Here is a 16,259-nt window from a genome sequence, read left to right on the forward strand (position 1 = left end):
AAGGTAGTCACAAGGAATCTGAAGAGCACTGAATACATTGTTAGCAGGCAAGGAACTGAGTATCCAGGTGGGCTAAATAGGAAACCAACCAAGGATAACGAACCAGCTGACGAAGCAACCTGCAGAAAGACAACACTACCCAGTACCGCTTGTGACCACCAGAGGGAGCCCAAAAACAGAGTTCACAACAGTTCACTCCGTAAAATGAGCGCGATCGACAATATTTAAGTCTTCGTTTGTCGACCTCTTTACACAGGATGAGGAAGAACATTGGAGAACAGTACATTATTTTTCTTTTAATGGATTATAAATATTAGCAATATCTTATTACCTGGATGGCAGTTTTGGATCATTCTCCTTCCCCCCTCAATCTTAGCACTTCACTGCTATCACCATATTTATGACCACAATGGCGTGGTGAGCTAGACCAACTCTTTTCCTTTTCCCAGATGTTTTTTTTTCAGATGTTTCAGTTGTTGCAAGAAAAACAAAAAGTTGTAGGAGAAAAGTGTAGGAGAAAGATAACCCCCCCCCCCCCCATGATTCCTCTATGTGGAAACATGAAGGATTTGATCCCATTAGTCATTTCTGTTGAGTTCATACACAGAAGCTATTTTCAGGAAGGCTGGACTTTCTAGACAAATCGTCAACAATCTTAAATATGCATACTATACAACATTGATAGCAACAAGCGTAGATGGAATAAAGGACTTTGTTACAGTGGTGCAAGTAGATTTGTGGATCCACTGTGCCTCTTCTTCCTGACACCTCAGTACAGTCCAATGTACCTCTGGTATCTGAGTCTCATCAGGATCACCTCCACCCTTGGTAGTTAATGTCTGGTGATGAGGTTCTGGATTCTGCTCAGACCCTACTTCTTCCGACCTGGATCCAACCTGAAAAAATGTTGGGCATCAGTGCAGATGCTTTCCACCTCTGGACTCTGTGATTCTTCAGAGCAGACCTCTGATGCCCATGGAATACAATGTGTGAACAGCTCTTCAGAATGGCCCATCTGGGGTTCCCCACAGTCAGTTGGGGGGAAACAAGGATGTTTGAAAAGTCAAATGGCGCTCCTTTCCTTCCGAGCTCTGCCATGCGCCCAAACAGTGGTTTACCCCCACATATGGGGTATCGTCGTACTCAGGACAAATTGTACAACATCTTTTGGGGTCCATTTTCTCCTGTTACCCTTGGTAAAATAAAACAAATTGGAGCTGAAATAAATTTTGTGTGAAAAAAAGTTAAATGTTCATTTTTATTTAAACATTCCAAAAATTCCTGTGAAACACCTGAAGGGTTAATAAACTTCTTGAATGTGGTTTTGAGCACCTTGAGGGGTGCAGTTTTTAGAATGGTGTCACACTTGGGTATGTGGTCCCTAAAAAAAAATGGTGTTGTAAAAATGAGAAATTTCTGGTCAACTTTTAACCCTTATAACTCCCTAACAAAAAAAAATTTTGGTTCCAAAATTGTACTGATGTAAAGTAGACATGTGGGAAATGTTATTTATTAAGTATTTTGCGTGACATATGTCTGTTATTTAAGGGCATAAAAATTCAAAGTTGGAAAATTGCGAAATTTTCAAAATTTTCGCCAAATTTCCATTTTTTTCACAGATAATCGCAAGTTATATCGAATAAATTTTACCACTAACATGAAGTACAATATGTCATGAGAAAACAGTGTCAGAATCGCCAAGATCCGTCAAAGCGTTCCAGAGTGATAACCTCATAAAGGGACAGTGGTCAGAATTGTAAAAATTGGCCCGGTCATTAACGTGCAAACCACCCTTGGGGGTGAAGGAGTTAAGCATAGTGATCAAAATATATATATTTTAAATATATTTATGGAAAGTAAAATATATAATTCTAGAGGCAGGACAGCTCTTTATTGGGATCTCTAGTTGTGCGACTGTCAAGGTTATTGAATTTATTGTTGCACCAAAAATATAAGCGTCTAGTGTAGAAGAAATAATCCCCATGTTTCCTGTGTGTGTCATTTCTATTGTTTTTTTGTGGTTTACCATAGCATATGTTTCTGAGAATCAAGTCTGCACTACCTGACCTTCAGCTGAAATCGTAAGCACCAAAGGCAGGAAGCTCTGGATATCATCTACAAGGTCCAGGCTTTTGATACTGATTAGTGTCTACCATGGTGGAAAACATAGAAAGTTCAAAGTCAGCATTCGGTGCAAGCCATACAGAGTTTTATTCTTCCACCTTTATACACAATGGATACAAATATGTTGCATACATTATATATTCTGATGGCTCCATCAGACAACATAAGCCTATAGGTTGGTATAAGGATATGATGTCACAACCCAATCTGATGGTTCGTTAGGGTAATTAGGTGTGAAATTTGTAATTATAGGGATGTAGAATTCATAGGACCCGGAGTCTACTAATAAGGACCCACATACAAGCAGATACATGGTAACCATGGCTGTAGTATGGCCACTTTATGACCATACGAGGACAGGTATATAATGTAGGGTAACAATCTATTCGACAATTGGGATGAGAGCATGGAAATAACATGGAATGATGCCGATAGAGGAGCTGACTCCAGGCCTGTAACGCTATTTTCATTACACATAATATGACTATATAAAAAATACTTTGTATACAGTCTTGGTCAAACGTCTCCACCTGTTTGTATCTACAGTTCTAATACAGACCTAATATATCAAGTCCTGTGGAGTCTAATGTCTTATTCTTGGTTATTTCTCTTTCTAACTGCAGAATAAGGACATTCGGAAATTTTGTTAAAAGAAGTGCTTAAATTAAAGAGAGTCTAACCAAAGGATCCGACCACACTGCTTGTTTGTAGTCTGTTACCATAGAGATGCATAGGTCTAAATAGGAGCTGAGAACATAAAACAATGGTAGAGGTCAAAACGGGCTGAGTAGAAAGGAAATGTAAAGGTAAATTCCCCTCTATATTTACTGTAAAGTGCATCCACCTTCCGAAGCTTTCTTCTTCTCTTCCTCTCTGAGTCTCGCTGCCTCTCTTCCTCTCTCTTCCTCTCTGAGCTTTCTCTTCACCTCCTCTTCCTTCTTTTTCATTTCTCTTTCATACACAAATTGAAGTACAAATTGTTTCCTCTTTTCCCTTTCATCCTCTGGGGAAGAAAATCTTTCCATTCGATATTCAATGTCTTTAATGACTTCAATGTAGAGCTTCAGAACATCTTCATGTTTTCCTCTTGTCTTTAAGTGATCTTCAGGGGTGAAGTTCTCAAGAGGGAAGATCCTCTCCACATCCATGTCCTCAAACTTGGCCCGGACGTCTCTCAGGTTAGAGTTAGTCTTATGGGTGAGAACGACCACAGGGCATATTCCTGCAAAAGAAGAAATGTTCTCTTGAGTAATTGTGTAATGAGGAGAACTATGTCCTCCAGAATCTACAGATGGTGGAACTACGGACGAAAGATCTAGATAAATCTATAATAACGAGATTATCCAATTTTCTATTCATGGTAATTTCTGTGGCTCATTTTGGAAATTAAAATCATAAACAAAAGAAAAAAGGGACAGACGAGAAATGGAAATGTTAAACTTTACTTTTAGAACTAGAGAAAATATCATACAGTGGAAATAAAAAAATCCTTGAGTCAGACATGACATGTAGCCTCACCTTAGGGCTCATTCCCACTTTCGATGAAATCGGACAAAGGCAATCTGATTAAAAATCGGATTGCATTTGGACCAATGTTATTCTATCATTGTGTGTTCATCTGTGACTTTTATTCTAGCTCGGATCACATTCAGGAACAGAACTCAATGAATTCGAGAAAAAAATTGCACAGCACTCTGACCTTTTCTTTTCGAGTGCTGTCCAATTTTTACACACTGATCTCCTTTGAAAAGCCGGTAATTCATCTGCTGTGTAGTGTAAAGTCACCGCAGGAGCCGACAGGATAGAAGAGATGGATTACAAACATTATATACACGTAGAATAGGTAGATATTTAGATGTCTGTGACAAATACAATTAGTACAGTGTGTGCAGCTTACTGTGCATGTATTTAATTATGAAAAGATTATTTTTCTGAAAAAAATGGCGTAGGCTCCTGCATAATTTTCTTAACCAGCACTTGGAAATCCAATGGCTGGGGGCGAGATGTTTATAGCCTGGGAAGGGGGTGATACCCATGGAGATTCCCAGGCTATTAATATCAGCTCACAGCTGTATACTTAACCTTTACTGGCTGCTAAAATGGGGGACCCTGAAAAAAATGATGTAGGGTCCCCCTATAATTAATAACCAGCAAAGGCTGGGCAGACAGTTGTGGGCTGATATTAATAGCCTAGGAAAGGACCATGATATTGACCGCCAGGCTGAAAACATCAGATCTATCTATATATCTATCTAAAAATGCAGAAAAATTGGAGTCAGCACACCGTTTGTATTGAAAAAAAAGAGCTATTTAATAAGCCCAGTTTTGGTTCAAACAACAGGAACCTTTATCAAGCCTAGACCGAAACGTTGCCTTTCGGGCTTATTAAATAGCTCTTGTTTTCAATTCAAACGGTGTGCTGCCTCGAATTTTTCTGGATTTTCATAATTTAGGTTTGGTATTTGCCTGGGGGGCTCCGCACCCGGACTCTTTATTTGTGCTGCTCTAATTTTCTTATTCTTATCTAGCAATCATCTATCTATCCATCTATCTATCTATCTATCTATCTATCTATCTATCTATCTATCTATTATCTATCTATCTATTATCTATCTATCTATTATCTATATTATCTATCTATCTATCTATCTATCTATCTATTATATATATGTTTAGAGAGTATTTCCTTTGAAAACGATGTGTAAATGACAGAGAATTTCTCTATGTAAAAGCTCATGTTAAAATTGCATTGCAGTTGGATGCAAATGAGATGCTTGGTGTGAAAGATCGTATTGTACTCACGTGAAAAACGCATGACCCTTGCATTATATTCGTCCGACTTTGCCAGAACAAAATCGGACCAGTTTTAAAATCGCTAGTGTGACTCCGGCCATAGGCTGCGGCCGCACTATCAGTATTTGTTCAGTAGTTTTTCTCACCATTTGTAAGCCAAAACCAGGTGAGGAACAATCAGAGGACAAGGTATAATAACAACAAGTGCACCAAATCTGCATGTTTGACCCACTTCGGGTTTGGGCTTCCAAATACTGATGTGAAATACTGATTAAATACTGACAGCATGGTTTTAGCCTTATGCTGAATGTATTCTGGGATGGTCATAATCATTGGATGAGAAAATTATAGAGAAAAAGAAGAAAACGTTAACGCTTGGTATGCCGGCTCTATTGTTACCTGTTAGGTTTCTGGCTGTGGTCAATAGCTCTTTTATTTCGACTGCTTCACCACTGGAGAGCCCTTTTTTTACACTGCAAATGTGAAAAAATGATAATCACATGTTTATAAATAGAAAATCCTACAGAGACTGTTAACTTTAAGGCTTGTTATCAGCTCACACAGTGGTCTTCTAACAATTTCCATACTTATCCAATCATTTGTGTGAATATCACTTATTTTGGTATGTGCCCCTTAAGGTTTTACCCTAGGCTTCATCTGCCACTCTGGTTACCATTGGCTCTGTCCTTTGGCGGTTCCCCCTGGAGGAGCCCACACAGTGCAGTATTAGCTGGCTCCAGCCTAGTTCTGATGTGCCTGCACCACGGACATTGAGTTTATTCCAAGTTGGGGTTATATATACATTATACATTACATTAGATGCATCTGTGCACACTCTGGTCCTGATCCTGAAAAATAATCTATCAGACACATTTTATCTTCTCCTGTTACACACAGCAATATCCAGTATATTGGAGTGCACTAAATATACTGGATATTACCTTTAGCTCATTATACAGTTTACAGCAGCTTGCAAAATTATTCACCCACTTGGCTTTTTACCTTTTTTGTTACATTACATCCTCTGTGTAAATATTATAGTAATCAGATTTGTGTGTGATGTATCAGCATTAAATAGTCTAAAATGGTGAAGTGAGAAAAATATTGGCATAAATTAAATTTATGGAATCAAGTAAATAAAATGTGGCATGTGCATACGTATTCACCAATTTTGCTATGAAGCTCCTAAAAATTTGTGGGGCAAGGAATTCCCTTAATTGCATACTTAGTGACAGGACGTCCCACTGTGTGCAACCTAAGTCTCACATGTGTCCGTATATATACTTTACCTTCTCTGAAAGGCCATAGAAGATATAACACAATTAAGAAGAGGTGTTACTAAGCAAACAACACCATGAAGACAAATGAAATCTCCAAGCAACACCATGAAGACCAACTAGATCTCCAAACAACACCATGAAGACCAATGAGATCTCCAAACAACACCATGAAGACCAAGAAGATCTCCAAACAACACCATGAAGGCCAATAAGATCTCCAGAAAGCATCAGAAAGACCAAAGAGATCTCCGAACAACACCATAAAGACCAAGGAAATCTCCAAACAATACCTGGAAGAACAAGGAGATCTCTAAACACCACCATGAAGAACAAGGAAATCTCCAAACAAGTGAGGGACAAAGTTGTTGAAAAGTACAAGTCATGGTTGGGTTATTTAAAAAAATCCAATCTCTGATTATCCCCTCAGCACCATCAAATCCATTATCATCAACTGGAAAGAACATGGTACCACCAAAAACCTGCTAAGAGAGGGCACCCACCAAAACTCTCAGCAGGGCAAGGAGGGTATTAATCAGAGAGGCAGTACATATACAACAGGTAACCCTGAAGGAGTTGCAGAGTTCGCAAGCAGAGACTGGACTATCTGTCCACACGACCACAGTAAGCCGTACACTACATAGAGGTGGCCATTGTGGCAGAGTGAACAGAAAAAAGCCTTTACTAACACACAAAAAATGTAAGGCTCGTTTTGTGTTTATCAAAAGAAATGTGGGAGATTCCCCAAACGTTTGGAGGAAGTTGCTGTGGTCAGATAACACCAAAATTGAACTTTTTGGCCACCAAGGTAAACGTTATGTCTGGCGCCCAACCCAACACAGCTCATCACCCCAAGATGACCATCCCCACAGTGAAATATGGTGGTGGCAGCATCATGCTGTGGGGAGGTTTTTTGGCAGCAGGGACAGGGAAAATGGTCTGAGTCGAGTGAACGATGAATGGCACGAAATACAGGGATATTCTTGAGCAAAACCTGATTCAGTCTGTCAGTGATTTGAGACTGGGACGAAGGTTCACCATCACCTCCCAACAAGACAATGACCCAAAGCATACTGCTAACTCAAGTAGTTTAAGGAGAAATGTGTAAATATTGTGGAGTGACCGAGTCACAGTCCAGACCTTGCTCCAATTAAAGATCAATGGTCAGACTTGAAGATTGCTGTTCACCAGAGGAAACCATCTAACTTGAAGGAGCTGAAGCAGTTTTGCCTTGAGGAATGGGCAAAAATCCCAGTAGCAGGATGTGGAAAGTTCATAGAGACTTATCGTGTAATTGCCGCAAATGGTTGCTCTGCAAAGTACTGACTTTAGGGGGTGAATAGTTATGCACTCTGAAGTTTTCAGGTATTTTGTCCTATTTGTTGTTTGCTTCACAACAAAAAGAAAACCAAATGTTAACAGGTGTGTTAGGTGTCGAGTTCCCGCCGCTGCACAGGGGGAATCTTGAACCACCTACGCTGCGGTCTCCCATTCTTCTCCGGCCGCAGTGGAGCCTGCTCAGCAGAGATGTCGGTCCCAGCATCTGGCTCAGGCAGATGCTGTGCGCTTGGTTACTGCTGATCTTCCAGACTCAGCCATTGTAACCAGCACTGTTCTGCAGTGAGCAGATGCTCCTGGGACTAAGTCCTGCTTTTCCTCTACTGGGCATGCCCAAGGGACGACCTTTCATTGGAGGTCAGGGGTCACATGTTCCTATTGGACCACTAGGAAGGTCCTGGAGAACTTCCTCTATAAAAGGTTCGCATGGCCACAAGACCATGCGCTAGCATCAACTTATGTTTATGAGCTTAGCTACCTTGTGTTCTGTGTCTGCATATGCTCAGGGTCGGCTGTATAGCCACTAGAATTCCAGCACCTCCGGAGAGGAGTTTGTGTGAGTGAATTTAGGGCTGGCGTATAGCCACTAGATTTCCGGCACCTCCGGAGAGGAGTTGTTTGGGTGCTGACACTGACTGTATGACCACTGTAAGCTACTTGCTCTGTTAGTGAGCTGTGATACTCTGTGAGGTTAACAGGGCACAGCGTTATCCTAATCCCGGTGACTCTGTGAAGCAACAGAGTTCACTCCTATACAGACCGGGTGATGGAACCCGTGTCTATTCAGGCGTTGTACCACCATATAGTGCCACCATTAGCTAGCAGCAGGTTCCACTCCTGCACGGTGGACCCCGGGCTGCGAACACACCAATATTATCTCAATATTTACTTGGTGCGTTCCGCCAGCCCTAACAAGGTGTTGGCACGTTCTTTACATGAACTGATGCAAACTCTCAAAAACAACAGTGAAATTCCAGGTTGTGCAAAACACGAAAAATGCCAAGGGGGTGAATAATTTTGCCATCTAAAGTATAATGATCAATATATATGCAGTATTCAGTATTCAGCTCAACCACTGACCTGTAGACAAATATCGGATAAATAAAATCCGATGTCTGCACATAGCGCTCCGCCTGGACGATTCTGTCCACCAGTCCGATGCCCTTACTCCATGATACTGTTTGATTAAGTGGCAGCAAATTACCTGAAGAAAAAAGAAGAAAAAAAGTTATATGAGAGGAGGAAAGCACAAAGAAATTTTAGAAATTGGTGAAGCATCAGAGATGATCGTTGGTACAATGTTCCCGGAGGTCTGTGTCATCAGTAGACATCTGCATGGAGCGATTTCAAACAATTTGCAATTTGGTTCATGATGTTCACAAAAAGAAATGCTCTGCCCCATTTCACATTTTGATGAAAATTACATCAGCCAGAGACGGGGCCGAGATTTATAGCGATCACATCACAAAGTCTAGCACAGTCGATCAGGTGGACTTATCAGTCAGTATAAAAGACGAGGGCAGGGAACGCAGTGCCATTGTAAGCTTGTACAGTGCAGGGATAGGCATTTAGAGCATTCAGCGTAATCTACACAGGGAAAGAAAAAGTCCTCTTCTGATAGTGGTTTACTAGTTCAGTGCTGAAACAGATTGAAAATGGATGTGAAATTCTCAGTATGTGAATAATAATCCACAGATTCAAGTGTTAAGAGAGAGGTGCTGAAGTTCTGTACCCACAGGTCCACTGCTGCCGTTAGGTGAGATGACTATCTCGTCTAAGGCGGAGGTCTGTGGTGACTCTTAGAGGCGCCATTTTGTCATCCCCGGAAGCAGGTCAGACTGACCCTCAGACAAATGGCACCAGGTGAAACGGTCCAGACATGGACTGCAGTCACCCGTAAAGTCTTTAAATGGTCTAGGTATCCTCAGGACACTGATATTGCTATCAGGTCATCAGCTCTCTATACCATAACTTACTACTCCACAAGATGCAAGCTACTCCCGGCCCACCGCCACTGGTAGACAAGCTGCCAGAAGAGGATATGAAGGCTGTGGTAGACAAGGAACCCGGATTATGGGGGAAACTTCATTGATTTTCATTGTATGTCTCGGGAGTAGGGGTGCTAGTATAGGGGAATGTACTGTGGGGCATTAAGTAAAGGGGCGAGGGTAGCCATCCTACTGTGTATGGGCAGCGTTATACTGGGACATTATACTGTGTATAGAGGCTCTGGGGGCTATCATACTTAGAGGGGGCTGTAGCTGCATCATGCTGTATATACGCCATATACACAAGGTATATACAGATAATGGGACACACAGAAGATAGAGAAATACTGAAGGGACAACATGCGGAGCAGTATGGAGACAGATAGAAATCAGGAATATAGATATTTACCTAATTGTGCAAATATTTCCCCAGTCTCATATTCGTTCATGAAGTTGCAGCCTCGGTTGTCCACCAGAGTGAGTGTGTCGGTGAGCTCGTAGGTGATCCTCTCCGTGGTGTTACCACCATCATTATTCTTCACGTCTGCGTAGGTCTTGAACTCGGTGTCATCCAGGACGTACTTACAAGTGTTGATGAAGGACGATTTCCCATGACCCAAATAACCAAAGAGCTGGAGGAGGACTCGGCAGAAGCCCTTATTATTACAGTCCTTAAGACTGAAGTTCTTGATGTAGTCGGTCATTTCAGGAATGCTCTGCATGGTTCTCACCGGGGATTCTCGGAGACTCGACCTCTCACACACACAAGAGTGGACTGATGATGTGAAGTGTTAGATGTGTGTATTATAGTCAGGAAAGTGAAAGTGAAAACATTTATGGCACATTTACAAGAAACTGCAGATGTTTCACTTGAGGGGCCTCACCCTAGATCAGAAATCCTAGTTTCCTGGCTTATATAAAATATCACAATGTATCTCAAGTCACTGCAGTACTAAAGCTCCATTCTTCATATTATCCATTACTTCTGCTTTGTGTGTGACTTCTCAATATCTTTTTACTAAGAACAGGGGCGGGGGTTGGGTGATCAGGAGCCCAAACCCGAAGGAGTATGTCCCCTTCTGCCACCAAAAATAAAACTCTACACACATACAATCATATATGTATAGCTCATGATATCTCTATTGCTGCAAAGACCATTATTACCAATAATACCTCTACACAAGGCTGAAATAATACCGCCACACCACGACCACTGCATAGTCAATAAATAATACTTCTATGGAGCAAAACAAACTACAAAGACCGCTATTACCAATAATACCTCAATGCAAGACTGAAACAATGAAACTGTTACTTAATTAAAAAAAATGTAAAAAAAAAACACTAAAATGAACCAATATAACTACAAGTTTTAGATAAAGTGGGGCCCTGGGAAAAAGCTGATCGTGGGGCCCCAAATGCTCACATATTGCACCATCACAGAAATATTTTGGTTGTATTAAGATGCGCTGAGTTCACTCCGCAAAAAAAGCGCGGTCGACAATATTTAAATTTTTGTTTGTCGACCTCTTTACACAGGATGAGGAAGAACAATGGAGAACAATTCATTATTTTTCTTTTAATGGATTATAAATAAAAGCAATATCTTATTACCTGGATGGCAGTTTTGGATCATTCTTCTCCCCCCCTCAATCTTAGCACTTCACTGCTATCACCATATTTATGACCACATTGGCGTGGTGAGCTAGACCAACTCTTTTCCTTTTCACAGATGTTTTTTTCAGATGTTTCAGTTATTGTTGCAAGAAAAACAAAAAGTTGTAGGAGAAAAGTGTAGGAGAAAGATAAAAACCCCCATGATTCCTCTATGTGGAAACATGAACGATTTGATCTCATTAGTCATTTCTGTTGAGTTCATACACAGAAGCTATTTTCAGGAAGGTTGGACTTGCTAGACAAATCATTAACAATCTTAAATATGCAAACTATACAACATTGAGTGCAACAAGCGTAGATAGAATAAAGGACTTTGTTACAGTGGTGCAAGTAGATTTGTGGATCCACTGGGCCTCTTCTTCTTCTTGACACCACAGTACAGTCCAATGTGCCTCTGGTTAGGGTTGAGCGACTTTCATTTTTTTAAGATCGAGTCGGGTTTTGTGAAACCCGACTTTGTCCAGAGTCGAGTCGAGTGCAGTCGGCCGATTATCGCTAAAAGTCGGGGATCGACCGAAACACGAAACCCAATGCAAGTCAATGGGGAAGCATAGTCGGCAGTGAGTGGAGGCCAGGAAAACACCTACAGTGCCCAATTTAATGCCAAAAACATCCATTCTTGTTTCTGAAGCTTGTCAATCTTAATTAACTTTATAATAATAGTTGGGCATAGGAAATTGGTGGTCATTTGGCAAAAGTTGTGGGGGGTAGGGCTGGTTCAAGGTTTTACTGGGCCCAGGAAAAGTGGACTACGTCACGGCGGTGGAGCAGTGAGAGGTAAGTATGTCAAGTTTGCAAGTGCTGTGATCCTGAGCAAGCAGGGGGGGCCCACTCGTTCGCATTGGCACTGGCACAGGGCCCCTCAAAGTACAGCGGTGTGTTTGCATGGCGGGGGCGCCTCCCACCGGCAGTGACACTTTTGCATACTCTGAGGGGCCCTGTGCCAGTGACGTTGCCAACGAGTATGCCCCCCCCCACCTGATGAAGGAACCTGCACTTTCATCTGCACCTTCCTCTTTGTCCCTGCGTAAGGTGGTATAACATGCGGGAAGGGGAACCTTACTTTCAGCAGGGTCAGATTCTGGCTGTGTAGAGTGCAAGGGGAATGTAGTGGTCTAGGTCAATGTACCAGCAGACTCATCTAGCAGTGGCTGGGCAATGGGCAGGATGAGGAGGAAACAGATATAGGGCCAAAGAATAAAGTAGGCTAAATGCAGTTCAAAATTGGTAACAGGACTAAACAGGCGGCATTGCTTTGTTCAGTGGAGTAGCAAACCCAGGAGCAGCAGACACTGTTTTAAGGGCCCAACCACACTAGTAGGCCAAATGCAGTTTAATATCTGCTACTGTAGGCCAAAAGCCAGAAGGTTGAAGCTCAGCTGTATTCAGTTGAGGTCAACACCAGGGAGGGGCAGACACCGTTAGTAGGCCCTAAACACCTATTTTTTTAAAAAAAAACAGCACTTAATGAGAGCCAGAAGGTAGAAGCTCAGCTTTATTCATTTGAGGACAACTTGAATTAGGGACTGCAGACAGACTTACCAGGCTGTCCCCTGTGTGGACCATGCATCCAAGACATTAACCCATTGCGCCATAAAGGACACGTAACCTTCCGTGGCCATGCCTACAGGTCCATGTTCTGTTGTCAGGTGTACCTTTGGACTCACAGATTGACAGAGTGCATGGACAATGCGGTCTTTTACATGCTGGTGGAGGGGTGGGATGGCTTTTCTCGCAAAAGAATTGTCAACTGGGTAGCTCATAGCGTGGTACAGCGTAGTCCATCATGGCTTTATTAATATTAAATAAAATAAAAAAATAGGCTCTATGCACTGTAAAATAGGTTCCAGGGGTAAACGGGCAGCATTGGTGTGGTCAGTGGAGGAGGATTGCAAGGAGGCACCGCAGACAGGCTATCAAAGGCCTAAAATACCTAAAAATAGGCTCAAGGCAGTTTAAAATAGGTTACATGGATACACAGGCAGCTTTGTGGTCAGCGGAGGAGGAGTATTGCAAGTAGGGGCCGCAGACAGGCTATCAAAGGCCTAAAATAACAAACAATAGGCTCATGGCAGTTTTACATCGGTTACATGGATACACAGGCAGGCAGCATTGTGGTCAGTGGAGGAGTAATGGAAGTAGGGGCCGCAGACAGGCTATCAAAGGCCTAAAATAACAAACAATAGGCTCATGGCAGTTTTACATCGGTTACATGGATACACAGGCAGGCCAGGCAGCATTGTGGTCAGTGGAGGAGTATTGCAAGTAGGGGCCGCAGACAGGCTAACGAAGGCCTAAAATAACATACAATAGGCTCATGGCAGTTTTACATCGGTTACATGGATACACAGGCAGGCAGCATTGTGGTCAGTGAAGGAGGATTGCAAGGAGTGTCTGACCCAGTACTCCCAAAATATAAATAGATGTTAATGTCTCGCAAAACAAACAAAAAAAAATAAAAAGGGTGGCATACTTAGGTACAGGGGTGGGCTCATCTGCTGAGTTTCTGACATAGTAATTTGGCAGTAAATATTTACTGGTGTCAATATAGGACACTGACCCAGACTACTTTAAGTTGCATCATAGATGTCTACAAATTGGTATTGTCAGTGCCAGACATTGAATGATGTCAGCGAATACACTAAACATTGTTGGAGCTGTGCGAGATAATTTTGCACGTGGTAGAGCACAGTTTGAGCTGGGGGGGGGACTCTCTTGTGGCCGGCGTTACCGCCCCAGGGCCCCTCATGTTACAACGGTGTGTCTGACGTTGGGTGCGCACCACCACCGCCAGAGACACTACATTGTACTATGAGGGACCCAGTGGCAGTGCCGTCGACCAAAAGCGGGCACACCCACCTCTTCAGACAAACAGCACTGTAACGGGTGCTTGAGCCAAGTGGCGAGACCACGGCCCCGTGGGGGGAGTTTTCCCATTGAGGGAGGTGTAAACATGTTGTATGCTGGACAAACAGCTGCTGCAAATTAACAGATTGGAACACTCAGTAAGACCAGTCCACAAGCAAGCACTTTTTATAGGAAAGCTAGGTGTCAGCCGGGAAAGGTGGGGCAAAATAATTTGAAATCCAGGAGTGGTTCATTTTAATGAAGGTGAGATCATCCACATTTTGGGTAGCCAGACGAGTCCTTTTTTCGGTTAATATTGAACCAGCAGCACTGAATACTCTTTCTGATAGCACACTAGCTGCTGGGCAAGCAAGCTCCTGCAATGCATATTCTGCCAATTCAGGCCAGGTGTCTAATTTTGATGCCCAGTAATCAAATGGGAATGACGGTTAAGGGAGAACATCGATAAGGGAAGAAAAATAGTTAGTAACCATACTGGACAAATGTTGTCTCCTGTCACTTTGAATAGATGCTGCAGTACCTGTCCTGTCTGCGGTCATTGCGAAATCACTCCACAACCTGGTCAGAAAACCCCTCTGTCCAACGCCACTTCTGATCTGTGCAACTCGAACACCTCTGCCATGTAGCCCCCTGCAGCTTGTGTGAGACTGAGAACCATCACCGGCGCTGTGTGCTGGGAATGCCTGAATCAAACGGTCTACAAGAGTAGCTTGTTTGGTTGCTAATATTTGTTCGAGGTTCTCATGTGGCATAATATTTTGCAATTTTCCTTTATAGCGAGGGTCAAGGATGCAGGCCAACCAGTAATCATCATCGCTCATCATTTTAATAATGCGTGTGTCCCTTTTTAGGATACGTAAGGCATAATCCGCCATGTGGGCCAAAGTTCCAGTTGTCAAATCTGCGGTTGTGCTGGTTGGAGGGGCAGTTACAGGCAAATCTACGTCACTTGTCTCCCTTAAAAAAACAGAACCCGGCCTTGCAACGCCACTAATTTCTGTTGGCCCAGGAGAAGCTTCCTCATTCAAAAAGTACTCATCCCCATCATCCTCCTCGTCCTCCTCCACCTCTTCGCCCGCTACCGCGTCCTCAACACAGACAATGGCTGACTGTCATTAAGGCTTTCCTCTTCCTCGGCTGCAGACGCCTGCTCCTTTATGTGCGTCAAACTTTGCATCAGCAGACGCATTAGGGGGATGCTCATGCTTATTATGGCGTTGTCTGCACTAACCAGCCGTGTGCATTCCTCAAAACACTGAAGGACTTGACACAGGTCTTGTAGCTTCGACCACTGCACACCTGACAACTCCATGTCTGCCATCCAACTGCCTGCCCGTGTATCCTCCCACAAAAACATAACAGCCCGCCTCTGTTGGCACAGTCTCTGAAGCATGTGCAGTGTGGAGTTCCACCTTGTTGCAATGTCGATGATTAGGCGATGCTGGGGAAGGTTCAAAGACCGCTGATAGTTCTGCATACGGCTGGAGTTTACGGGCGAACGGCGAATATGCGAGCAAAGTCGGCGCACTTTGAGGAGCAGGTCGGGTAACCCTGGGTAACTTTTCAGGAAGCACTGCACCACCAGGTTTAAGGTGTGAGCCAGGCAAGGAATGTGTTTCAGTTGGGAAAGGGCTATGGCAGCCATGAAATTCCTTCCGTTATCACTCACAACCTTACCTGCCTCAAGATGTACAGTGCCCAGCCATGACTGAGTTTCATTCTGCAAGAACTCGGACAGAACTTCCGCGGTGTGTCTGTTGTCGCCCAAACACTTCATTGCCAATACAGCCTGCTGACGCTTGCCACTAGCTGTCCCATAATGGCACACCTGGTGTGCAACAGTGGCAGCTGCAGATGTAGTGGATGTGCGACTGCGGTGTGTGGACGAGCTCTCGCTTCTGCATGAGGAGGAGGAAGAGGAGGAGGGGGGGCGAACGCCTACAGCCAACTCTTTCCTTGACCGTGGGCTAGGCAAAACTGTCCCAATATTGCTGTCCCCTGTGGACCCTGCATCCACCACATTCACCCAGTGTGCCGTGATGGACACGTAACGTCCCTGGCCATGCCTACTGGTCCATGCATCTGTTGTCAGGTGCACCTTTGCAGTCACAGACTGCCTGAGTGCATGGACGATGCGGTCTTTAACATGCTGTTGGAGTGCTGGGATGGCTTTTCTAGAAAAGAAGTGCCGACT

The 16,259-nt window shown here is 43.3% G+C and overlaps 1 protein-coding gene across 1 annotated transcript; it reads right to left on the reverse strand.

Annotated features, from left to right (window-relative positions):
• Positions 1 to 1,153: 1,153 nt before the first annotated feature.
• Positions 1,154 to 10,382, reverse strand: LOC143785107 (uncharacterized). Its single transcript, XM_077273779.1, has 4 exons — positions 9,930 to 10,382; positions 8,613 to 8,736; positions 5,317 to 5,390; positions 1,154 to 3,346 (listed from the first exon to the last, which is right to left on the reverse strand). The coding sequence occupies exons 1-4, from the start codon at positions 10,240 to 10,242 to the stop codon at positions 2,949 to 2,951; spliced, it is 909 nt and encodes a 302-aa protein (XP_077129894.1). The 5' UTR covers positions 10,243 to 10,382; the 3' UTR covers positions 1,154 to 2,948.
• Between the last annotated feature and the right edge of the window lie 5,877 nt (positions 10,383 to 16,259).

Source organism: Ranitomeya variabilis, chromosome 7 (assembly GCF_051348905.1).
Source record: "Ranitomeya variabilis isolate aRanVar5 chromosome 7, aRanVar5.hap1, whole genome shotgun sequence".
Taxonomy (NCBI): domain Eukaryota; kingdom Metazoa; phylum Chordata; class Amphibia; order Anura; family Dendrobatidae; genus Ranitomeya; species Ranitomeya variabilis.